Below are 27121 nucleotides of genomic sequence, written 5' to 3'. Positions count from 1 at the left end.
AATCGCTGATACCGGTATCCCTGCTGATGCTACTGTGCTGCTTAGTTCCTTTCTTCCAAAATCTGAAAAAAACCCAAAAACTGAAAAACATCTGGTCCCATGCATTTCAGATAAGGGGTACTTGATCTGTAATCTGAATAGTCAGGGTATCAAGGGTTATGGGGAGAAGGTAGAGGAGTGGGAGAATGAATCAGTGTGGACTCGACAGGGTGAAGAGTCTATTTCTACTCCTATACCTTATGGTTTTAATATAAATGCATTTCAGAATGGGCAACTGAATGCCCATTCAGAGCCAGCTCTTCAGCGCTTGACGTCCTGCTTTGCGGAAACTGCCAAAATGTTTGGCCTGGAAGTCAGCCTGAAGAAAACTGAGGTCCTCCATCAGCCAGCTCCCCACCATGACTACCAGCCCCCCCACATCTCCATCGGGCACACAAAACTCAAAACAGTCAACCAGTTTACCTATCTCGGCTGCACCATTTCATCAGATGCAAGGATCGACAATGAGATAGACAACAGACTCGCCAAGGCAAATAGCGCCTTTGGAAGACTACACAAAAGAGTCTGGAAAAACAACCAACTGAAAAACCTCACAAAGATAAGCGTATACAGAGCCGTTGTCATACCCACACTCCTGTTCGGCTCCGAATCATGGGTCCTCTACCGGCACCACCTACGGCTCCTAGAACGCTTCCACCAGCGTTGTCTCCGCTCCATCCTCAACATCCATTGGAGCGCTCACACCCCTAACGTCGAGGTACTCGAGATGGCAGAGGTCGACAACATCGAGTCCACGCTGCTGAAGATCCAGCTGCGCTGGATGGGTCACGTCTCCAGAATGGAGGACCATCGCCTTCCCAAGATCGTATTATATGGCGAGCTCTCCACTGGCCACCGTGACAGAGGTGCACCAAAGAAAAGGTACAAGGACTGCCTAAAGAAATCTCTTGGTGCCTGCCACATTGACCACCGCCAGTGGGCTGATAACGCCTCAAACCGTGCATCTTGGCGCCTCACAGTTTGGCGGGCAGCAGCCTCCTTTGAAGAAGACCGCAGAGCCCACCTCACTGACAAAAGGCAAAGGAGGAAAAACCCAACACCCAACCCCAACCAACCAATTTTCCCTTGCAACCGCTGCAATCGTGTCTGCCTGTCCCGCATCGGACTGGTCAGCCACAAACGAGCCTGCAGCTGACGTGGACTTTTTACCCCCTCCATAAATCTTCGTCCGCGAAGCCAAGCCAAAGAAAGAAATGCATTTCAGGTGAAGCTAGACAGACAGCTTGAAAGAGAAAGATAGATCAATAACACGAGGCAAACAGATTTGTGATAGAGAGAGAAGCAAGTTGGGCTGCCCACACCTCCGATTTCATGGAACAGGTTATTCTTGCAAGGTCTTTAGGACTTTCCAACAAATGATCCTCTGCACTACAAACAGCGTCAATTTTGTGCAGAGCACCGAGTCCCACAAATGGTGTGATAATGATCAGGGAGTAAATTCTGAGTCGCATTAATCGAGGGATACATGTTTGCCAGGACAGGATGCATGCACCTTAAGAATGAGAAACAGCTAATGTATGATGGTATGAAGTAAATGTAAAGCCTGAGCAATAGCAATTCAAAAGGCAACTACGTATTATGAAGAATGGCACACAAGCCCATGGCCAACTCCACCAATAAAGGAAAATACATGGATAAAGATGGGGGGATGTTTGGTGAAGATCTAGAATAAGATTTTTTTTAAAGTTAAATGACAAAATGAAGTAGTATAATTGAAAGCACAATAGTGAACTTCCAACGCTTGGGAACCTCTTGGCAGAATCACTATTGGTATAGGCAGACTTTCTTTTAAATGGAGAGAAAGTTGAAAATACCCAGATGTAGAGGCCTGTGAGTCCTCATGCAGCATAGCCTGAAGGTAAACACAGATTAAGTAGGTGGTGAAGAAGGCAAATGCAATACTGGTATTAATTTCTAGAGGAACAGAATGCAAAAGCAGGGATGTGATGTTGAGGCTTTATAAAGCACTGGTGAGATCTCACTTGGAGTACTGTGAGCAGTTTTGGGCTCCTCATTTAAGAAAGGATGCGCTGATGTTGGAGAGGGTTCAGAGGAGCTTCAGAATGATATTTCCGGGAAAAGAAGAATTATCACCTGAGGAGTGTTTGACAGCTCTTGGCCTGTACTTTTTCGAATTTAGGCAAATGAGGTAAGCGGGGAATCTCATTGAAACATTTCAAATGTTGAAAGGCATGGACAGACTAGATCTAGAAAGGTTGTTTCCCATAGTGGGAGAGTCGAAGACAAGACGACATAATATCAAGATTGAAAGGCATCCACTTAGAACAGAGACGTGGAGGCATTTCTTCGCCAGAGGGTGGTAAATCCATAGAATTTTTTGTTACAGGTGGTTGTGGAGGCCAGGTCATTTAAGACAGTGATTGATAGGTTCTTGATTTGCCAGGGCCAAGGTTATAGGGAGAAGGTCGGCCAGTGGGGCTGAGTGGGAAAATGGATCAACTCATGATTAAATGACAGGGCAAACTCAATGGGCTGAAAAGCCTATTTCTACTTCCATGTCCAATGGTCCATGGGACATAGCAACTAGCCAAATTATTTCCACTTGGGAATTTCTCAGCCAAGTTTTAGCGTAACCATCTGCATAATGTAACAATTCATTTACTAAGTTGAAGCTGCAAAGGGGAGCCCCCACACCATGACTTCACAATCTGGAGCATCCATTGGCAAAACCGCTGGCATGGCACATGTGGATAGTCTGGCTTTCATGCTCAGTTTTTGGGTAGTGGTAATCAGAAATGTGGTGCTTTAAGAGGGCTCAGAGAATCATCAAGGACCCTTACAATCCAACCTGCAGTATCTTTGAGACACTACCTTCAAGAAAGAGGTGCAGACACATAAAAACCAAGACTGCCAGGCTGGGAAATAGCTTCTTCCTACAGGCAGGGAGACTGTTGAACAATCCTAGAAACCCATAAATTATTATTCTTCTACACATTTAATTTTGATCATTATGTATACAGGTTGTTTGTCTGCAGGGTGTGTGTGCACAATGACCAGAGATTCACTTTCGTCAAGTTCTACATGTACTGTTGATGTACAATCAGATGACAATAAACTTGAACAGTCTCCCATCTCCATGCTTGCCCCTAGTCTGTCATTCATCACCCTGGTCCACCAATCCTATACTTGATCCTGCCCTACTCCTCCCACTCTATCCTCAATACACTGGCATCCTGCCCTCTGTAACCTGTTTGGTGGCCTATCTCTGACTGCCTTTTTCACTGTTCTGGTGAGCTGCAGTTTGAGGCACAGAACCAGTCTGTCACTAGAGGGAGCTATTTACCACCTGCAGTACTGCAACTCATGAACATTGCAGTGACATCCCGCTACATCCATTGAGGGGCAAAGTAGCGCTTGCACCTGGACTAGCAATCTGGACTGAAGCTGTCAGAGAGAGAGAGAGAGAGTTACATCTCACCATAGCAACTTGAGAACTAAACCAATAATAAGCGTACGAGGATGAGTGGAGACTTGATAGAGGCCTACAAGATTATGAGAGGCATAGATAGGGTATACAGCCAGCACCTGTTTCCCAGGGCAGGATCAGCAAACACCAGAGGACACTTGTACAAAGTTAAGGGAGGGATGTTTAGGGGAGACATCAGGGGCAAGTGATTTTTTTTTTTACTCAGAAAGTAATGGGTGCCTGGAATGCCTTGCCTGGGGGGTCGTAGCAAGGATTTTGTTCTTTTTTTAAGGAAAGAATAAATGGGTCAGTGCATCATCGAGAGTCAAAGGGCCGCACTGTGCTGTATTGTTCTATGTCATAAAAGCCCATCAGATTTACTAATATCTTTTATGGACGGAATCTGCCATACATCCCTGGGTTATACAAAACATCAGATCAATGAATCTCAAGTGCCGAGCTGTGCCTTCGAGGAACATCTGTACTGCATGGATTATTTTGACTCAAGAATGAGGCTCATTTCCACCTTCCCAGGGACCAAGAGGAATGCTAACATCTCCCACACAAAATATTCTTACCAGGATTTTATACTGCATCTAACAGCTCAAGATATGTATCCAGAACAATGGTGGTGCATCAGCACTGAAGATGTTGTCCTACGCTCAAACACCCACATTTTCAATCAGTAGCACTATTGCTGATCACACAAGTCACATCAAGCAAATTTACTGATGATAAAACTGAGAAATTAACAATGAGAATGAGTTGGCAAGACAACTATGGATGGAAAAAGCATTTAAGAGAGCTGCTAAGATTCTCACCCTGCTCTCTATCACATTTACCTATATAATTGTACCTGGACGGCATGGTTAGTGCAACACCCTATAACAGTGGCAGGGACCCAGGTTTGAATCCACTGCTGCCTGTATTTTCTCCCTGTGACCTGTGTAAGTTTTCTAGTTTCCTCCCACTCTCCAAAATGGACGTGGTGAGGTTAATGGGTTGGCACAGATTTTGTGGGCCGGAATTTGCTTCTACTGTGTGGCAAGTAAATTTAAATTGAAAATTTAAGTAGATTTAGTATTATCACCAGGTGCGAAGAGCTTCCTCGTCTCACATTCTATTCCACTCCAACTCTGCCATATTTTCTGCCCCTCACTTTAAAAGCTGTGCCCTGATTGGTCAAAGCCCAAAGAGAATCATCCTCTTTTGCCATGTTTCCTTTTTTAATGATATTTAATCCAGTGAAGCACCTGTGAGCATTTAACTTTAGTGAAAGTGTTACATTAACACAACTTGCTGTTTGTTAGTTTTAACTACTGCGTGGTTCTCACAATGAAATCTTTCCAGAGCCAACTTGTCCATGACAGTTGCTTCATGAAACAGCAAGACACTAAAATAAAACAGCTTGCAAGATGTGACCAAGGCAGCCACAAATGGACTTTAAATTTGTTCCACATCCAAGCTCTTTGACCATGACTCTGCAAGTTATGCTCTTCAAGTGTCCTAATTGAACCCTAAAAGCAACAACCTCTAAGATCGTGAAATTTAGAACATAGAAGGACATCACTGTGGCACTGTGGTTGTGTCAGCCTTTTGATAGCCCCGACAATTAATCTAAATCCCTCATAGCTCGATGCAAACACTATGAATAATAATGTCCATGGTCCATAATCCAGCTGGCACACACCAAGTCCTGTTTAAGCAAAGAATGCCACACTGTTAGTCACCAGTTCTCAACCTCGTTTCTTGTCAGAGCACCAGCATTGACGAGAAAGAACCATCGGACCAGAAAGATTCCAGTTATGAAGACAGGTTGTGTAAAGCTTGGCAGCAATTCTCTTGCACAAAGATGATGAAGTCATGATCTAATTGGGATGGTTAAGGACTTGCGATTGGACGGAGATGAAACATTTCTTTTGGTGTGCAGGGAATTGAGGCAGAGCCGAGAGCAGCTGGTCCTCTTCACATATATATCTGGAACTCTCCGCACCATAACACTTGAGGCTGCAGTTCACCAGGAAATGTTAGAAGTGAGATGGTTAGGTTTTGTTAAGCAAGGGTATTAAGGAACCGAAGTGGATAGATAGCATTAACATTCAGATCAGCAATGGGTGGTGGAAATGGCTCAAAGAATTTTATGGGTTTTGTTGCTCTCAATGTTATTTTTAGGATTAGATAGTCTTACAAAAGTAGTTTATTGATTCTACATATGCCTAGCTAGCTTTTCTTTTTAACAAGAGAAAGGAATGAATCTTCTAATAAACAAATGCCCACAAATTAATGGAAGAAAGTACGGTAATTGTGTCTGATACAAGGCTGAAATGTGGAGAACTTGAAATGATGCAATTTCCACATTTAAAATCTCCAAGATATTACTCCAGAATGAAAAGGTTTGCCTCAATCAAGGATGTACATGATCAGAATGGTCAAGTTATTGGATCATTGATCAAGAAACAATAGTTTGAAGATTATTTGACCAGCAAAAGAAGTTAAATTTGTTTAATAAAACTGGCATTTAAAAAGCTGATATCAAAAACAGTGACTATAAAACTATTGTAATTCCTAACAAAGGCTCAGGGCCAATATGTCGACTACCTTTTAACTTCCTACTGCATGACCCGCTGAGTTTCTCCAGCATTTTTCTGGACTGCATTAGACCCCAGCGTCTGCAGAATTTCTTGTTTACCTCCATAAATCTACCAGCTTGCTGTAAAAAGCCACCTGGGTCACTGACATTCTTCAGGGAAGGAAGTCTATTGTCCAGACTCAGTCTGCCCCATATTGGCCTCCAGGCCTACCAATGTTCTTGACTGATAACAATGTTCAGGGTCAAATAGGGATGGACAATAAATACTGGCATTACCAGGGTATTCCACATCCCATCTGAATGAAAGGACCTCGCTTAGAGATTGGCATGTACTACAGCCTGCAAGGCTTTCTGATGTCCGAAGAGTAAATGTTTTGAATGCAGTTACAATGGAACGTGCAAGACTCAAAATATCGTGATAGAATTATCTGCTCTACTTTTTTTTAAAAAGTCTACAACAGGAGTCTATGACAGTGGTTTCATTTGGTATTAGCTATTTATTGATGGACAACACTAGAGTAATAATTCACTTTAATGGACTTTGGGATAGTAGGATTCAAATGGACTTAAGGGGTAGCAGGATTTGTTTCGCAGGATATTTAAAAAAATAACGTGGTCTTGTACTAATCAGGACATAAATCCAGGGATGGCTGTGAGTTACTCTATGAGAACGAGTCTTATTTGATGGTTATCTGAGCCACTTGCTTCCTCTTGATCTACTTCCACTCCCAATCTGAAGCTTCTCAGGATCTGCAGACAGTGCAGGTGCTACCTCACAGGACTGGCCAGTGGCTTGTTTGGGTAATGTTGTATGTTCCTAGTGCTGATTGCCCACAGGCCTCGCCCATTCCTGTCATGTGGACATGGCTCAAGGACTCAAAGTCTTCTCTGATGCTCTTCCTCCACTGCCTAGCTCAGGGGATCCACATTGGTCAGGTTGTTACACATGCTCAAAACAACTTTGGGGATGTCTTTGAAACATTTTTCCTGTGCCCCCAAAATTCTCCCAACGTAAAACAATTAGTCTTTCTACCATGACATCCATCCCTCCAACCTTAGTTGTCAGATTTTAAATAATGCATATGATATGAAATTATTGGAATTAATGTCAGTTTCTTTTTAAACCATCTTTCTTCCCTCACCTAAAACCTATGCCCTCTTGTTTTACATTCTCCTACCCCAGGAGAAGATTGGTTATTCACCTCACTCTTGTCCTTCATGATTTTGTACATCACTCTAACATCACCCCTTCAGTCCCCTATACTCCAGGGGGAGAAAAGTCCCAGCTTATCCAATCTCTCCTTATAACTCAAGCCCTTGTGTCCCAGTAACAGCCTTGTAAAAAAATTAGTCAAGCACACAACTTAATTTCCATAATAACTTCCAGATAACCGGAGAACAGCAATAAATACCTGCCCAATAAGGATCCAAATTTTAATAATCTAGAATTTACCACCACTCTCACATCCAAGAATTATTCAATCATCCAACAAAGTACGAAATATGTAATCAGTTGCCTATTTACAGATAAGTCAGTGCAGTATATTCCTATTTTAAGAGCCACGCTCTTAAAGCAACATGCAGTTGACTTTATAAAATATATTGCCAACAAACAGATTTATTGATGAAAATAGCCTGAACATTTTAAGTAGGTCTTTGGGGTGCTTCTGCAACTGAGTAACATTTCAAATATTCAAGCCCTATTAAGAAAACACAATGCAACATCCAGAAGTGGTGACAGGCTCCACATCAATGCAAATTCATCTCGAAATGGTCACCTACAGCTCATAGCTAGCCACCGAGGGTCTATTACACGTGGACTTGGGCGTCTGCAAGGACGACATTGTATGTTCAGTATCATCAGCCAGAGATTTAAGAAAAATAATATAAACCTGCTGTAATGGGATCATAAATCCTCTTAAATATCCCTGGGAGTTTACTACCAAAAGTTGCGAGAGGGAGTAGTGGAAATTTAACAGTGTTAACAATACAAAATTATGAATCATCTTACTCAACTGGCAGATTGATGGGAAAACAACATTTCAAAATAAACAAAAGTTATTGCCAACTGGACTATTCACACAGGAAAAGGCACCTGAAATTTCAGCTCTCTTCTCATAAAGTTATCCAAGCCACCTGATTAGATTACACCCAGTAATCACTCCCAGGTACCCATTATTCTATCACCAGCAATGTTTTCCTTCAAGTCACTCATCTCAACAACAATCACCAGCCCCTGTTGCACAAAGATTCTGAAAAGAAACAGATTGTCCCCAAACATTCATGAAAGTGCATGGACGATATAAAAAGGATGCAGCGGGAGGGAGCAGAAAGGATTAAAAGCCATCCGTAGAATCACTGCTAACAGGCAAAAAAAAGATGAAAAATCTCAAACTGACAGCCGCCCCAAACTCTGAAGTCAAGCTCCCAACTCGCTTGCAGGTGTATGATTTAGAAGATATTTTTAAAACACCACACTTGTGTATTGCGAGAGAAGTGGAAACGATTCAGAGAAGTTTAAAAAAAAATGTACTTAAGTAGTCATGGAGAGAAAATAAACAATTATGGGCTATTCAATCGTCCTTTATCGTTCTGTGCATTTGAAGGATGTTTTAAAACAGCATGATCTGATCTCATTGGAGAACTGAGCCTGATACTGTGGCGGAGCAGAAATAACACACTTAAGGTGAGCCCCATTAGATTAATGACCATTTCTCTCATGTTAACTTAGCTCCCTTCCTGTTATTGCCAGACACCAACTCACTCTGGTACCTCCAATGACATCGCTATTCAGGGTTTCCATAAAATATCCAGAAAGCAGCAGTGGACAGAATAAAGAAATCCTTCATTCAGACCATCAGCCTCTGTAATTAATTACTTTTTAAGAGGGCTCTCTGATGACAAGAAATGTACCGTGGGAGCTTGCTGTGTATAACTGGCCGTTGTATTTCCCTACATTACCACAGCAATTAGACTTCAAAAGTATTTCACCGGCTGTAAAGTACTTTACAACATCCAGAGGTCACCAAAAGTGCTGCATAAATGTGCACTCTGAAGGGGCATCATTTTATTGAAAATAAATCAAATTCAGGTCTTGGAGATAAAACTAGGAAACACTTTATTCTAATAAAGTAAAAACAATGCTGGGGGAAACTCAGCAGGTCAAACAGTGTACATTATGGAGCCCTCATAAGGGGATGAGAAAAATGTAGGCAAGTGTCCAAACAAAAATATGAGCAAAAGGTAGCCAGGCACCTGAACAAAAACACTTTATTCTCCTTTCCCCATCAGTCTTTACCCAATCTTCTCTGGAAGAATACAATTTGTTCTCAGCAATGGGTCTAAGGGTGTCCAACATTCTTCTCTGTAAGCATTGTACTTTTTAGATTAACCATGGACTCAGGCACAATTGTCAGTACGGTGATTCAATTGGAACAGTGCTAGCTTCAGTGGACTGTAAATGGAGCCAGTGGAGGCAAACTGGAGTCAGTGACTCGCAAGACAAAAGTGCAAATGAACCATGGGAAGCTTTTAAATCAAGTTGGTTTGAGACTGTCAAGTGGCAGTCTCAAACAGCAATTAAAAAGGGGATAGATAGAATATGAAAACCAGCACAAATAGATCAAAAGGGGAATTAAAAAAGAATGAAATATAAAGGGGGAAAAAATTATCAGGCACTTAAGGGGGAAAGATCCACTGAAGTTGAATATATGAAATAATACTTTTCATGGATGAAAATAATGCCAAAACTGGTGTAAAAGAGGAACTAAAAAATTAAAAGGCTGACAGTTATGAATTATAGAGTTTGGAAGGGGGTATCTTAGATTGATGAGAATTTTAAAAAATTGAAATTTTATAGGCAATAACTAATCTTTCAGTCCCCAATGGGCAATTTGGAAGATATTTGCTCCTTCTCAACTGATCTCTCTTGGCATTGGCACATTTCTGTACTGTCTCTTCCTTATTGTACCATGTACTAGATGTCTGCTTGCAAAACTACCTCAATCTTAATATATGTGACAATAAACTTGAACCACACGTTGTGGGCTGCTGGTGACTTGCGATCGAAGGACCCACAGAGGCAGTGGGCTGCTGGTGACTTGCAGTTGGAGAACCCAGAGGCTGTGGGCTGTTGACGTCTTGGGGGGGGTTGAAGGACCCATAAAGGATGGGGTTGCTGATGCCTTGGGGAGGGGGGTCAAATGACCCATACAGGCTTGGGGCTGCTGGAGACTGGCTCCTGGAACCAGGTACTAGAACCTGGATTCATGATGGTGCTGAGGGCAAGAAAGAATCCTGAAGGGCCCCGGCCACGGAAGGTTTCCTAATCGTATCGGAGGTTTGGATCTGGAGGTTGGGTTGTCAATGGTTTAAAATGAACTTGTGCAGCTGCAGAGGCTGTGGGAGCACTGGAGGCAAATCCACAGAAGGGACTCTCTTCTGTTACTCTTTTTCCCTATTGTTAGGGGCACCAGGCTCAGGACGACTCATTGTTTGCCTTGTGGCAGACAAAAGTTGAAGCGTATAATGTATATTACATTTTTTTAATGTATTTTATGTGTCAATAAAAGGAACCATTAAACCTTTGGTTGAGCCTCTGCAAAATTCTGATTTGGAAGCACTTTTGGTCATCAAAAGTGGGAGTGACACGAAAGCACTTGGCAGGACACAGAAGAAAGAGAGTTTGCAGAATATTTCTAGGCATGAGGAGAAACTGTGATTGTTCTCACAGCAGAGAACAATGAGGTGATTTTGATTTTAAAATAAATGTCTGAAAATAAGGGCAAATGCACAAAATCTAGCCAAAAAGAAAAAAAATGCTGCGAAAATGTTTTGAGTCAAAGACCATTCAATCAGTTTTGATAAAGGATCTCAGACTGCTTACTGCTTCCCCTTCCATCGATGCTGCCTGACCTGCTGAGTGTTTCTAGCATTTTCTCATAAAAGCGTCACAAGGCAGAGTGGAAAATTAAATCCCCTTTTGATTTATTTGTACTGGACCAGAAACAGAATAGAATTGAAGTGGTTAATAAAAAATAAAATAAAACCTTGCTGTGATTTGTTCATATCCCGGATTCGCTCAAGAAAGCGAATTTCTTGAGGAAATCAATTGAAATTGAGGAGGAAAAAATTTGTAAGGATACTGTGTTGAGGATTGGGAATGATTACAATGCCAATGCAGGCTTGATGGGCTGAATGGCCTCCTTCCCTATGCTGTAAGAAATCTTCCAAGTGTGACATTCAATTGTAAAGTAACCACCCAATTACACTCAAATTTATCTAAAACCTCATATGTTTTGGAGGGTGGGAGGAAACTGGAGCGCTCGGAGGAAACCCACGCAGATACCGGGGGAACGCACAAACTCCTTACAGACAGTGCTGGATTCAGACCAGGGTTGCTGGTGCAGGAATAGCATTACACTAACTGCTACACTAACTGTGCCGCCAGGACCATTGTAGTCTGCTCAGCACAGCAAATGGTGCTGTGACTTTTGCACATTAAGGGAGATCCTGGCAGTAGAAAGATGAACTCCCCAGGTGGCTGCTCATAATACAAGGCTAAAGTAAGCCTGAAGCCACAAAGCAGTGGGCACAGCAAGAATGAAATGTTAGCGTGTGACATTTTTGGGAGGCTGACGTTTTATACATGAATATTAACTCACCGAAGAGAGGATGAGATCTGAAAAATGTGCCGTAGGCGTTTGCTAGTCTTCAAGCAAAACAAGCAAGTCTTCAAGCAAAATAAAGTCCATGCAAAACAAACAAATGGGACAATAGTGGAAAAAAAACACACAGGAAAACCTAAACAACGAAACAAATTTTCTGCTGTAATCAGTATTTGAGCTCGTCAGGATCAGGTTCATTGTCATGAACATATGTCACAAAATTTGTTGCTTTTCAGCAGTAGTATTGTGAGATCAAGATACAAAGTTACTATAAATGACAATTTAGTTAATATAAAAATTTTTTAAATAATAGTGCAAAAGAAAGTGAGGTCGTGTCCATAGGCAGTATGAACGACAAATCACAATAGTCCTAGGATTGATCCCTGAGGCACACCACTAGTCATAGGCCCCCTGTCTTAAGATGCAATCATTACCATTATTGTCTGGCTTCTCTCGTCCAGCCTTTTTGAATTCATTTTACTACTTCATCATGAGTACCGAACCGAGTGTCTGAACCTTCCAGAAACCTGAGGGGAAGAAGCTGTTTTTGTAACTTGGAGCGAAGAATCATGCTGGCTGAATTCAAAGCCACTTTCCTCGAGGAAAAAACAAACAAAAACAAAAAGAGACAAAATACCCTTTTTTCCAAAGTTTATTTGACACATGTATTCAAACTACATACATGTCAAAGCTTAATCTAATCAAAAAACATACATGCTTTTTATTTCATTTTTCTCCCTTCCCCCACTCATTCCCTCCCACTAACCCTCAAAGGAAAGAAAAAGGAGAAGAAAAAGAGAAGGAAAAAAGAACTAGACTAGGTTAACAATAATACAGGATATCATTAAACAACTATATATGTTAATAACAATCTAACAATAAAGATACGAGGCGAAATACCCTTGACATAAATTTTCAGATTTATTGCCAGTGTACATACATAACATCACATACAACTGAGATTCTTTTTCCTGTGAGCAAGGCAGATTTTCCACTTATTGGTACTGCTAAAAAATAAATTGTACACAACATACACATGTAAACAAACTGACTATGCAGAGAGGAAAACAAAACAATAAAGTGCATAAGTATGACTCCTTGATTGAATTTGTCGTTGAGGAGTCTGATGGTGGAGGGGTAGCAGCTGTTCCTGAACCTGGTGGTGTGAGTCTTGTGGCACCAATACCTCTTTCCTGATGGCAGCAGCGAGAACAGAGCATATGCTGGGTAGTGTGGATTATTGTTGCTGCTGCTTTCCGTAGGGAGGGATGCCTGTGATATCCTGGGCTGCGTCCACTACCTTTTGCAGGACTTTACGCTCAGGGGTACCGACCAGTATTGGTGTTCTCATGCCAGACCTTGATGCAGCCGGTCAGCATACTTTCCACCACACATCTGTAGAAATTTGATAGAGTTTCTGATGTCATGGGTGTGGTGCCAGAGAATTGGAGGGTAGCTCATGTTGTTCCGTTGTTTAAAAAAGGCTCCAAAAGTAACCTTGGAAATTATAGGCCAGCGAGCCCGACATCAGTAGTAGGTAAATTATTGGAAGCTGTTCTAAGAGATAGGCAGGGATTTATTAGGGATAGTCAACATGATATGTGCGTGGTAGGTTGTGTTTAAGCAATCTTGTATAGTTTTGAGAAAGTTACCAAGAAAGTCATTGAAAGAAAGGCTGTGGATGTTGTCTACATGGACTTTAAGTAAGGCCTTTGTCAAAGTCCCACATGGGAGGTTAGTCAGGAAGGTTCAGACATTCGGTACTCATGATGAAGTAGTCAAATGAATTCAACAAAGGCTGGACGAGAGAAGCCAGACAATAATGGTAATGATTGCATCTTAAGACAGGGGGCCTATGACTAGTGGTGTGCCTCAGGGATCGGTCCTAGGACCATTGTTATTTGTCATTCATATTGCTGATCTAGACAATAATGTGGTAAATGGTATCAGCAAGTTTGCAGATGACACTAAGATTGGAGGCTTTGTGGACAGTGAAGAAGGTTTTCAAAGCTTGCAGAGAGATCTGGACCAGCTGGAAAAATGGGATGAAAAATGGCAGATGGAATTTCATGCAGACAAGTGTGAGGTGTTGCATGTTGGAAGGACAAACACGGCAAATGGTAGGGCACTAATGAGTGTGGTAGAACAGAGGGATCTGGGAATACAGGAACAAAATTCCCTGAAATTGCCATCACAGGTTGATAGGACGGTAAAGACAGGTTTTGGCATATATAAATCAAAGTATTGAGTATAAGAGTTGGAATACTATGGTAAGATTGTATAAGACATGGGACAGGCCAAATTTGGAGTATTGTGCGCAGTTTTAGTCGCCTAACTACTGGAAAGATATCAATATGATAAAAGAGTGCAGAGAAAATTTACAAGGATGTTGCCCGGAACTCAGGAACTGAGTTACAGCGAAAGGTTAAACAGGTTAAGACTTCATTCCCTGGAGAGTAGAAGAATGAGGGGAGATTTGATAGAGGCATTTAAAGTTATGAGGGAGATCAGCAGAGTAAATATAGGTAGACTTTTTCCACTGAGAGTAGGTGAGATACAAACCAAAGGACATTGGTTAAAGGTGAAAGGGGAGAAGTTTAGGGAAACATTTGTGGGAACCTCTTCACACAGAGAGTGGTGGTAGTGTCGAATGAGCTGCCAGCTGAAGTGGTGAAATCAGGCTCAATTTTAATATTTAAGAAGAATTTGGACAGGTACATGAATGTGAGAGGTATGGAGGGCTATGGATGGGTGTAGGTCTGTGGGACTAGGCAGAAAAATAATTTGGCACAAACTAGAATGGCCAAAGGGGCCTACTTCTGTGCTGTAATGTTCTATGGTCATACTAAACCTCCACAAGCTTCTGAGTAAGTAGTCAATTCAAATTTATTGCCATCAGATTGTACAAGTTCAGCCCGACAAAACAATGTTCTCCAGTCCTCAATGCAAAAACAAGCAGACATACAATCAGACATAATATGTATATAGACAAATAATACACATGCAGAACAAGTATTATGTCTATAAAAATAGATAAATATTATTTTGTACAAATAAGTCTTGGATTGTTAGTGTGAGCAGTTCCTTTGGTCGTTCAGCGTTCTCACTGCCTATAGGAAGAAGCCGTTCCTCAGCCTGGTGGTGCTGGCTAAGATACTCTTGTATCTCTTTCCCAATGGGAACTGCTGAAAGATGCTGTGTGGGGGGGTGGAAGGGGTCCTCAATTATTTTGTGCGTCCTCTTCAGACAAAGATCACAGTAGATTACGTCAATGGGGGAAAGGGAGACTCCAGTGATCCTCTCTGCCACTCTTATGGTCCTGTGGATTGCCCTCCGATTCATTTCTCTGCAGCAAACATACCACAGTGTGATGCGGCTGGCCAGGGTGCTCTTCATAGAGCTCCTGTTGACATAATGGTGACTGGTAACCTTGTCCACTTCAGTCTTCTCAGGAAGTGCAGAAACTGTTGTGCCTTCCTGACAAGTGAGGAGATGTTGACTGTCCACAATAGGTCACTAGTTAAGTGAACTCCAAGGAACTTGGTGCTCTCTACTCTCTCTTCTGCAGAGTTGTTGATGTGTAGTGGAGGGCGGTCGTTCCTGGTCCTTCTGAAGTCAAAGATCATCTCCTTCGTCTTTTCCACGTTGAGACTCAGGTTGTTACTCTTGCACCATTTCACAAGAATTTCTACCTCTTCTCTGCAGATAGACTCAACGTTGTTGCTGATGAGGCCAACTACAGTTGTGTCATCTGCAAACTTGATGACACTTTTGGAGCTGGATCTGGCAATGTAGTCGTGGGTCAGTAGCATGATCAGGAGTGGGCTGAGCACAGAGCCCTGAAGTGCACCAGTGCTCGCGTGACGGTGCTTGATATTCTACCACCAAACTGGAGGAGAGGCACTGACGTGTTTTCTTCACAATGCCATTTGTTGGGTCCAGGAAAGATCCTCCGAGATAGTGATTCCCAAGAACTTAAGTTTGCTCACCCTCTCCAGCGCTGATCCCCAATGTTCACTGGATCGTACACCTCTGGTTCTCCTTTCCTGAAGTCAACAATCAGCTGAGTCTTTGAAAAATTAAAATAAAATAATCAAAAAAAAAATCATAGGTTGAAACCTATGACTGATTGTTGCATTGGGGGTTCTCGAGAAAAACTAAAGTCAATGGGCATCATAAGAGAATGCACACCAGTGGTGGGAGTTGTACCTTGCACAAAAGAAGATGGCTTCGATTGCAGGAGGTCATCAATGCAGCTCCAGGACATCATCTTAAGAGTTCCTCAGGTCGGTATCGAGGTTTCATCTGCTTCCTCGATGACATTCTTTTCATCAGTAAGTCAGGAAAAGGAATGCTCATATTCCATTCCAAGCACAACAAGACTTAGACATCCTTCACACATGGCTACGAAGTAGGAAGTGACAATCAGGACACAGAGCTGCGAAGGAAAGAGCATCTCCACCAAGAGAAAGTTCAACCACCAGCCCTTGATGTTAAAAGGCATTCCCATCACTGGGTCCACTGGCACCAATATTCTGTGATACCACAATCACAAGAGAAGAGCAGCAGTGGAGTATCTTGTGGTGAGTGACTCACTTCCAGATACCCCAAAAGCCTTTCCACCATTTACAAGGGGAAACCAAAGAAGTAATCGACTTGCTTGGATGAATGCTGTGCCAGCAATCCTAACCCCATGCTCCACACCCCTCCCTCAGTCTCCTTTCCACCAGCTCAGCTTTCACAGAGCCAACCCAACCACATCCCCTCCCCAAATCAATAGTCACCTTTCCCCTCCTGTCATCCTATGCCTATCCAATTAACACATTTTATCTGTGATCCTCCCTCTGGCCTTTGCTTGTTTCTCCCCAGCCTTTTAATTCAGACACCTTCATACCTTGAAGAAGAGCTCAGGCCAGAAACATTGGTTATATATCTCTACCTCCTATAGATGCTGAGAGATCTGCTGAGTTCCTCCAGCATTTCTGTGTTTTTATTCTCTAGAAACTTGACAGCATTCATGTCTAAATGCCCTGCTTGACTGGCACCCCTTCCACTGCCCTAAATATCAATTTCAATCACCAGCACACAATGGCTAGTGTGTACCATGAACAAAGTGCACTGCTGTTACTCACACAGGCTACCATGTGAGCATCCCTCACACCTACAAATGCTGTCACCAAGGGCAGCAGATACACAAGAATACGCCCACTACAGGTTCTTCTCCCAGTCGCCCACCATTGCGACTTGGAACTATGACCACTCGTCCCTCATTGCCACTTGGTCCAAATCTGTGATGTCTATACCCAACGGCATGACTTGGGTACTTTCTGCAAGAGAACCAGGGATTCACGAGAGTGGTTCACCTCATATGTAATAAGTGATGCGAAATAAAAGTTGGCCTTGGTTGGGGTGGCAGAGAAAGTTCTTAGCACATTCCCATTGTAGATTACACTCAAGTCTTAAACTCAACATCACTTAATTCTCTGCCCATGGAAGGATTAGAGGCTATCTCAGTAAACATATTTAAGACACGATTGAATAAATTTTTGGAAAGTAAGAAAATTAAGGTGTATGGGACAGGAAAGTAGAGATGAGCCTATCATCAGATCAGCCATGATCTTATTGAATGGCAGAGCAGGCTCAACAGGCCAGATGACCAACTCCTGTTTCTTATGTTCTTATTTCAAAAGTAGTCATTAAATGAAAGCAACATACAAGAATATAATTGGATGAAAACTGAGTTTCCCCTATTTGACCTGAATTACAGGAGTTTGGAGATAATGAGGGAGAGGAAGAAGAGTGAGGACAGGTGAAAATGCAAGTAAAATCTTGTGGAAATTACCAAATTGAAAAATAAGGATATTATCAAATTAAAAACACCTGCAGAGGGGAATGGATAGTTAATGTTTTGGGTTGAGACCATGCCCAGGTGAAGGGTTTGTTTTTTGCTCCAGATTCCAACACCTTCAGTCTCCAGTGCCGCCTCTTAAGTTAAATTGAACTAACCAAATATCTATAGAGCATAGAAGCTAGATTATCAGAGACGATTCCTGATTTGCCAGCGCCATAAGACTATAATACAAGGAACAGAATCAGCAATTTGGCCCATCAAGTCTTCCCCTCCATGGATGATTTACTATTCTTTTCATCCCATTTTCCTGTCCTCATAACCCTTGACTCCCTTCCTGATCAAGAATCCATCTACCCTGTTCTTAAATTTACCCAATGACTTGGCCTCTAAAGCTGTCTGCTGCAACATATTCCAGATTCACCACGCTCAAGGTAAATAAATTCCTCTTCATTTATGTTCTAAAGGGACATCTTTATATTATGAGGTTTTGTCCTCTAGTCCCAGAGTCCCCCATCATAGAAACATCCTCTCACATTCATGCTATCCAGTCCTTTCAGTATTTGATAGGTTTCAATAAGATCTGTCCTCATTCTTCTAAACTGTAGTGAGAACAGTTCCAGAGCCTTAAAGCCTAACACCATCGACAACCTAGGACCACAATGGAATTTTATTTTTTAACTGGTCTAGATGGGCAGAGCCCTAACAACTCAATATGATCAACACCTCCCAAGGCAAGGCAGACCACTAGACTGGCAACACTCACATTATTCTGTCAATACCGCATGTAGGAGCCACAAGATGAATGGTGGAAACTTGCCCAAACTTTCTGACAGCCCCTCCCAAAGCAACTAACTCTACTACCTGGAAGGCTAACAAAATGCACCAACAAAGTTCCATTTCAACCAATGAAGCCCTTAGATTACAAATGTGTTTGTCGTCATCAACAGGATAAAAACTTCCCCAAGGGTACCATGGAACCAACTGCAGTGGCTTGTCACCAACTTGGCAGGGACATATAGGGATGGAAAAATAAAGAGCAGCTTTTCCTGCTACACTCCAAAAAAGCACCATTTGATGGCAACAAACACCAGGTATAATTCTTGCTATCAATCTGATGAACTAGCCTATAGTTAACCCCTCTGCAATGGGGTTAAAACAAAAAGTAAATTGACCAAGTTGGAACAGTGGGGCAGACTCAATTAGGCTAAATGGCCTAATTCTGCTCCTTGTCTTGTGGTTTTGGCTAATCAGGAATCGAGTCTCTTGATTCACAGTAGCCAACTTCTATCTAAGTTTATTGGTCAGTTCAAATTAATTTAAAAAATTTTGCAAACCCCAAAGACTAGGGTTTCTTCTTTTACATTCACAATTTTATAAAGCCTCCACATTCTTAACCTGCTTTTGAAGAAATGCTGCTCAAGACATTTTTCTGTGACCCAGATATGACTGCAGACGAAGCACAAGTACTTCACATGGAACCTGGAGCAATTGGCAACGTGGGCTGTTTCATATGATAGGGTATTCCACCTCGAAAATTGACCCAAGAGGTGATAGCCTCACTGATGGCACAGAGATCCAAGATCTAGCTGTACGCAAAACCAGCTGTTTGACTAGAGTCCAGTCCTGTAACACTGAAGGCCATATGTGAGATTTACATTTCAAATGAAAGGATCAAATGGATGTAGATTGTACATTTTACTGTTCAGCAACATAGACAATCACCCCAATGGAAATATACTTTCTCTACTGGTGGGAGGTGTAATATTTAGAATGAACAGCAACCTTAAGATTTCAGTGCCCTTTAAAAAAATCCACAGTCCAGTCACTTCACCAGTTCCCAATACCAACCTCCCCCCACCAACCCCCCCCCCCCCGCCTACCCCCCCCCCGCCTACCCCCCCCCCCCACACACTGTCGTTCTCAAATAAATCACGTCACTCATTCAAAACGTTCTCACCCTCAGCAATCCACTCACTTGACTTATTGCACAGCTTTAGTCTCATTAATCAGAGATTATGGGAAGGTGAGGTAATGGAGTTGACCATTTTCTTTTAAACTGCTGCCGTTTATTATGGTGAACTGTCACAGGCTTTTCCTTGCATTAACTGTTCCACAAGCTTAACATATTGTGGCACTGATTAAAAGAAACATTCACACAGTGGTCAATTGTCACCAAAACACTCGGCTGAAAACATTCCCTTTCTCAAAAAAACGTTAAGTCAACAATTAAATTAAAAAGAAAACATTCAGAGCCTTAATCAAAGCCATTAAAAGAACCACATAAAAACAAATCACTGCTGATTGACCAAAGATGTTTCATACAGTTTGGTATTTGGGCAGAGACTTCCTAGAGGAATTAGTGGTTATGGCACTGCCTAATAATGCTGCAAGGAGACCTTCATATACTTCACTAACTGCCTTATGAAGGGCTCTTTGATGATTCCGGCTTGGCTGAAGTTGGTCCTGGCTCAATTTAATTTTAGAGGAGGTTTTTGTTTCTGCTTCTATCACAGTTCCTGCAAAATAGCTCACCTCTCATTCGCCCCCCCCACCCCCCCTTCACATCCCAACTGTATTTAAATAGGACCAAACTTGGCTACAGTAATGTACACTTTTGCAGATGTAGAGATCAACATTTGAACAGCCAGACAAAGGTGTTTTGAGCAGCAATACATTTATCCTCCAGCCACATCGCATTACCCTTGGAAATCATTGCATTCACATGAGCAAAGCGATCATCAGTAGACAAGCATGAACTATCCTTGTCTGCTTTTTGTTTTAGATGAAGTGATAACCTTTTGATTCAAGAACCTTGATAATATTAAGGTACACACAAATTTCATCCCAGAAAAAAAGGCTTTGTCCCAAAGCATTTCTGAAAGAGCTGGAATCCTCCCTCGACAACCATAGAAGATTACAGCACAGAAAATGGGCCTTTTGGTCCTTCTAGACTGTGATGAGCTGCTATTCACAATCAAAATGCAGAAATGCTGGAGGAACTCAGCTGGTCTTGCAGCATCCATAGGAGGTAAAGCTATATTACCAACATTTCTGGCCTGAGCCCTTCCTCAATGTATCCCTCCTATGGACTCTGCAAGTTCCTTCAACACTTCTGTGTTTTGACTACAATCACAGCATCTGCAGACTTTTGTGTTTCACTCAAACTATTATTCTGCCTCGTCCCACTGACCTGCACCCAGTCCATATCCCTCCATACCCTTCCCATCCATGTATCTATCCAAATTTTTCTTAAATATTAAACTTGAGCCCATATTCACCACTTCAGCTGGTAGCTTATTCCATACTCCCACCACTCTCTGAAGAAATTTGCCCTAAAACTTCCCTTTCACCCTTAACCTGTGTATTTCACCTAACCTAGTTGAAAAAGCCTACTTGCATTTATGCTATCCATACCAATCTTAATTTTGTATACCTTTATCAAATCTCCACTCATTCTTTTAGGAATAAAGTCCTAAACTGCTTAACCTTTCCCTGTAACAGTTCCTCAAGTTCCAGCAATATCCTATTAAATCTTCTCAGCACTCTTTCAATCTTTTCTGTAGTTAGGTGACACAATCTAAATTTGGCCTCACCAATGTCTTATACAACTTTACCATATCATCTCAACTCCTAAACAAAATACTTTGATTTATGAAGGCCAATGTGCCAAAAGATCTCTTTACAACCCTATCTAACTGCAACACCACTTTCAGGGAATTATGCATCTGTATTCCCAGATCCCTCTGCACTACCACACTCCTCAGTGCCCTACTGTTTACTGTGTATGTCCTTTCTTGGATTGTCCTTCCAAACTGCAACACCTCGCCCTCGTCTGCATGAAATTCCATCTGCCATTTTTCAGCCCATTTTTCTAGAAGGTCCAGATCCCTCTGCAAGCTTTGAAAGTATTCCTCACTGCCACTACACCTCCAATCTTCGTGTCATCTGCAAACTTGCTGATCAAATTTACCACTTTATTATCTGGATTATTGATACAGATCACAAACAACAATTGACCCAGCACTGATCCCTGAGGCACACCATTAGACACAGGCCATTGTTGGATTACCATTGGTAATCCTATTTTTCTGCAAAAAGAACACTGCAGAGTAAAAATGCTTCACAGTTAAGTTAATCTCTCATCCAAGTCCTTGTTTCCTCAAGACTCAACTATTCCAATGCGCTTCAAGATAGTTTCTCATCCTCCAGAATCCTGAGATAGAATCATATAGTCAAGAACAATCACTTTGGCCCAATTTTTCCATGCCAACTTATTAAGGGGTACTCCTATTTAATTGCATTTGGTCCGTTTCCCTCCAAACCCTTCCTATCCACAGTTCTTTCAACATGTTCTAACTGTGAGCTGTTCACTTTGAAGAAGGCCTCAGTTTTATATATATATATATCTTTACCTCCTAAGGACACTGCGAGATCTGCCGAGTTTCTTAAGCATTTTTGGGCTTTTACTGCAATCAACTGTGTCTGTTTCACTCTCGCCAACTGTTCATTGATCAGCCAGATAGCAATGTGGAGATCCAGCTTAATTTAAACACAGTCATCCTTGGCCTCAAATCATACCTCGTTACCAATGTTCACTATGTTTCTGTAATGCAATCTCCAGCCCTAGATCTTTGCTTTCTTTCCATCCTGCAATCCAGTGCATTCTAATTTCTTTTGTTCCACCTCTGCAACACCACCTTCGCTTCTGAAGTTCCCTCTGTGAACTTCTCTACTTCCTCCTCTAAAATCAATTGTTAAAGCCTATCACTTTGACCCCTACTCCCCACCCCCCATCTATCCCATCAGCTCTTATACGCGACTCAAAATTTGTCACATAACAGGGTTAGCAGGTCAAATGGGTGAAATTGGGCAGCGTGAGCTCATGGGCTAAATGAGCCTGTTACAGTGCTACATTTCTAAATTAAATAAAATTAATTTTCCAATGAGAACCCTCAAGAAAATTTAACTACGTTAAGGTGCCAGTTAAGCCTGATGTCGTCGTTTCCTTTGTAAATAAAAATCTTGTCAAGTTATCACTCAATGAAGAGCTGATATCTGAAGGTTGAATTTTAAGACACGTGTTTTAATTATTATAGCTCTTCCATTTCTCAATGGTGAGCTTGCTTTAAATCTGCCCGATACACTCGGGGCCAGAGAAATAAGACAAATAAAGAAATCCATTATTCCAAGCCAGTTCCAGACATGAGAATTGTGACCAGATTAAAAATCGAGTGTCTGAATGTTACCGTTGGTTCAGTTCCAATTTTCAAAATAAGGCTGGGGTCAGAACAGTCAGAGTAAAACAAGTGACTCGTTATTGACAATATCAAGCAAGGAAAATGAATCCAATTTACGAGAAATAGAAGCTGCATGATAGGTCCTGTCACAATGCCAAAATGAATAGGGGAGGAGGGGAGTTGATAACTGCCCATTCATTCACTTTTGTAGTCTGTGTTAAAATAAACCCCAGCTTCAATCCCTCACTCTCTCCCTGTGATGGAAACTGGGCTGCTAAGTGCCAGCATCACCTGAATCTGAAGTACAGAGATGAAAGACGACAGAAATGGACAGCAGAAGTTGCACTCTCTGGCAGCCATGGGCCCTGGTCCAGATGGTGCTGATTGACCTGGAAAGGTGCACCTTCAACTGTGCCAGTTTACACAGCTGCTGGCATTTTCACACAGGAACTCAAATCCAGCGGCAACCGCCAAATGGGAAAGGAAAACACTTAACTCTAATCAGGAAAGAAAAAGTAGAATGCAGGAGTAGAAAGAGGCATAAAAGCAAGCTGTAAAAGCTTCCGCAGATAAGAAAAAAAGAGGAAAAGAAAACAGTACAAGTTAATTCGGGTCCTGTGCTCCCCAGGTCAGGATAAATGATCTGGGCGGCAAGATTAGCGTAGCGGTTAGTGCAATGCAGTTACAGTGGCAGTGATCACAACCGGGGTTCAAATTCCACGGTGTCTGTATGTTCTCCTTCTGTCTGCGAGGGTTTCCTCTGGGTGCTCTAGTTTCCTCCCACCTTTCAAAACATACAGGGAGTTGTAGGTCAATTGGGTATAATTGGGCGGCACAGGCTCTTGAGTTGAAATGTCCTGTTACTGTGCTGTATGTCTAAATTTAAATTTTAAATTTAAAAACTTAAAATTTGAAATAGTGGAGAATAGAAAATAAAGAACCAAAAATTAATAGTACCCTTTTATACTGAATTCAAGCAACCTGTAAAAAAAATGAGGAAAATAAAAGGTAAAAAATATGGACGTTTAAAATTAGCACACCTTGTCGTTCGTTTCCCAATCCACGCAACATATAATCTCAAGCAACCGGACAATTCATTAATCTGGAATCTAACAATCTCCATGGGTGCTGGATACCAGGGGTTTACTGTATTGGTCTAATAAAAGTTTTGGAGATATATTGAAAGCTGATAAAAAAAATCCCAGAACTGGATAACCTGTGTCCAAAGATTTTGAAAAGGGATAAAGGGTGCAGTGGGTACACTGCTTGTGATCCTTCTAGATGGTTCCCACAAAATAAAATATTGCCAGTGTATGACCACTATTTATAAAGGAGGGAGAGAGAAAACAGGAAACAGAGCACAGGGTAGCATGGTTTGTGTAATGTTATTGCAATGCCAGTGACCTGGGTTCAAATCTGGCACTGTGTCTAAGGAGTTTGGACATTCTCACCATATCTGTTTGCATTTCCCCGGTGCTCCAGTTTCTTCCCACCCTCAAAGGGGTTGTAGGTTGATTGGGGCATTTGTGTGGCATGGGCTTGTGGGCCAGAAGAGCCTGTTACCATCCTATACATGTAAATTTAAAAAAATTAAGAACAGCGAGTCTAAGACCAGTACCAGCAAAAATCTTAGAATCTATTATTATGGAAAAGGTAGCAGGGCACTTTTAAAAACAGAATATTAATAGGAATTGGCAGTGTCAATCTAGTTTTAGGAAATGGAAGTAAGTTTTGATAATAATTCCTAGTATCTATTTGGGAAACTGGAGCATCTCAGGTAAATCCACACACAGTCACAGGAAGAACTTTCGAACTCCACACAGACAGCACCCACAGTCAAGGTCGAACCCAAGTCACTAGAGTTGGAAAATGGCAACCGTGAGCATAGTGCCATACAGATGGCAATGAATTCTTGGCGTTCTCTACGTATGGGTTGCAGTGATGCATTCACTTGACACAGTCACAACAGAGAAACAAGAACAGCAGATACTGCAACCTTGAGCAAATAATAAGTTTGAGGGGTTCAGTTGGTCAGGTAACAGCAGAGGAGAGAAACGGTCAACGATTCGAGTCAAAACCCTTTATTGACACTCATGGATGCTGATTGAGCCACCAAGGACCCCCAACTTATTGCTTGTTCAAAAATACAACAGAGGCTGAGAAATGTTTGGATATTAAAGTCAACTGAGAGCACATGGTTAGTCCAGTGTAGTGGAGCTGAGATAAAAGCTCAGCCTGAATGGCTGAGCAGGTGTAAGAAGCCAAATGGCCCCCTGCCTCTTCATTCGCTCTGTCCGCAACAATGGCAGGGAACTCCCAGTGGTCCATTTCAATTCTGTGACCCTTCCAGCGCTAATATTTCTGTCCATGGCCTCATACACTGCCAGACTAAGACCACTCGCAAATTGGACAAGCAACACCTAATATTCCATCTGGGCACTCTCTAACTGGATATGGCATTAACATTGACTTCCGTGGTTTCTGCTGGCGCACTCCGCATTCTCCCTCTCTTCTCCGTCCCTCTATCTTCTTTCCTCCAGCTCTCCACCAACTTCCCTCTCTATTCAAAGAACTATCCCCTCCCCCATCACTTCTTTGTCTTTTTCCTCTTGCACCCTCCCACCCATATCCACCTCTTGCCTGTGGGCCTCCCCCCAACCACCATTTTATTCAGGTACCTGCTTGCAGTTTGCTTATATTGATGAAGAGCTCAGGCCTGAAACATTGGTTTTATACCTTGATCTTTGCTACATAAAGAACACAGCGCAAATTGCTGAGTTTATTTTGCATTTTTGTGTAAGCTACATTCACAGCGTCTGCAGATTTCTTGTTTAAACTCACTGCCTTTTTATATTAGGTTATTTGCAACCTTTCATTCAAATACTGAAGACGACTTCACTCACCAGACATGAAGCTGTACAACGAGGAACCAAGAGTTCAGGGTGTCTGACAAACTGCATTCTGAAAGCAACAGAAACACATCTATTTCAACTTTATTAACAAAAATGTTAAATGTTGAAAAATATTTTAAAAAGATAGAATTTTAAAAAACTCCAACTTAGAGTTTCTTCCCATCCAAAACAGGAAAAAAGACCTTTGCCAGGAACAGATTTAAAAATAAAAGATTCTGATCTGTAAAAAGTGCAGTTGTCTCACTCCAGCAGCACTTTTGCAAAGGAGACTTTGAAGTAACTGATAGCCTCTTTATATTAGAAATAAATGTGGGAAAGTGGCTTGAAAAAGAGAAGAAAACGCAAGGACAGTAATTGATGAGTAGACTAGTGAGCAGGCACATCAAGTATACTCAAGATTCTTTTATCATAGAGCAGGTAATATTACACAAAATTGCCTTCTGCCTGCCGTAAGGCAGATAAAGAGTCGCCATTAGTGTCACCTGGAACCCCTTACAGCCTACTGCAACGTCAGTTGAAAATTCTATATCCAACAGATGGTTCAATCAGAGAATCAGCAAACAGCAGCGATCAAAGAGCAGTTCCAATAAAAATCTTTGCTTTTGGTTTGATAAAAGCACCAGGTATTACAGAACTCAAAACTAGGATTATGATACAGATCAACCATGTTCTACCAAAATGGTGGCATATGCTAAAGGGAATGAGTCCCCTACATTTCCTCATCGGACAGGAACATTGTCAGCTCTGAAGTTCCATGGAATAGTTCACTTGTATGATTCACTGTCATACTGAGGTTCTCTGACACACAGGGAGGTATAGACTTTGAATGAAATGCGAACAATGGCATCACAAGCAAACATCCCTGGCTCCTTTGGAAGCACATCTTTAATGGCTGCTTGGGTACTAACAAAGTGAGGCCTCCTGTTGAGTTGGGAATGTATCAAGTTTAGTGGTTTCACAGAGAGAGAAGTCTGGTCAATCGAAGGTAAATTTATTGTACACAGGGAAACAAACAGGGGAAGACTTCATACAGTACTCAATCACTCTTTCTACTTAATAGCTATATAGACATTCACATCAGATCCAAAACCAGTGGCCACCTATCTTCTACATGGTTTAAAACAAAATAAAATCGGTGCAAGCAGGCACATCAGGGACAAGGGTCCTCGATACCAGTGGCTGTTTTCCCTAATGCACTCTCCCACTTCTAAACACACTCCTGATTCCCTATACCAACAGGGGTGTGGCTCAATGCTAAGTACTGCCCAGCAATACTACGGCCCTGCTCTAAGTGCACACCTTACCAACAACTCTTCCAATGATGTCCATAGTTAAGCAACCTGGCGTAGAACAGATTCATAGTCAGGACCAAGGAGCA

The 27121-nt window shown here is 41.9% G+C and overlaps 1 protein-coding gene across 1 annotated transcript in view; it reads right to left on the bottom strand.

Annotated features, from left to right (window-relative positions):
* uqcc1 (ubiquinol-cytochrome c reductase complex assembly factor 1) overlaps nt 1–27121 on the bottom strand; it is a 118918-nt gene that overhangs the window by 62953 nt on the left and 28844 nt on the right. Inside the window, exon 5 of the mRNA XM_069884399.1 lies at nt 25735–25792. Within this exon, the coding sequence (XP_069740500.1) occupies nt 25735–25792 (58 nt within the window). The remainder of the gene's footprint in view (nt 1–25734; nt 25793–27121) is intronic.

This window comes from Narcine bancroftii, chromosome 6 (genome assembly GCF_036971445.1).
Source record: "Narcine bancroftii isolate sNarBan1 chromosome 6, sNarBan1.hap1, whole genome shotgun sequence".
NCBI classification, from domain to species: domain Eukaryota; kingdom Metazoa; phylum Chordata; class Chondrichthyes; order Torpediniformes; family Narcinidae; genus Narcine; species Narcine bancroftii.
This window is presented reverse-complemented; position numbering and strand designations above follow the sequence as displayed.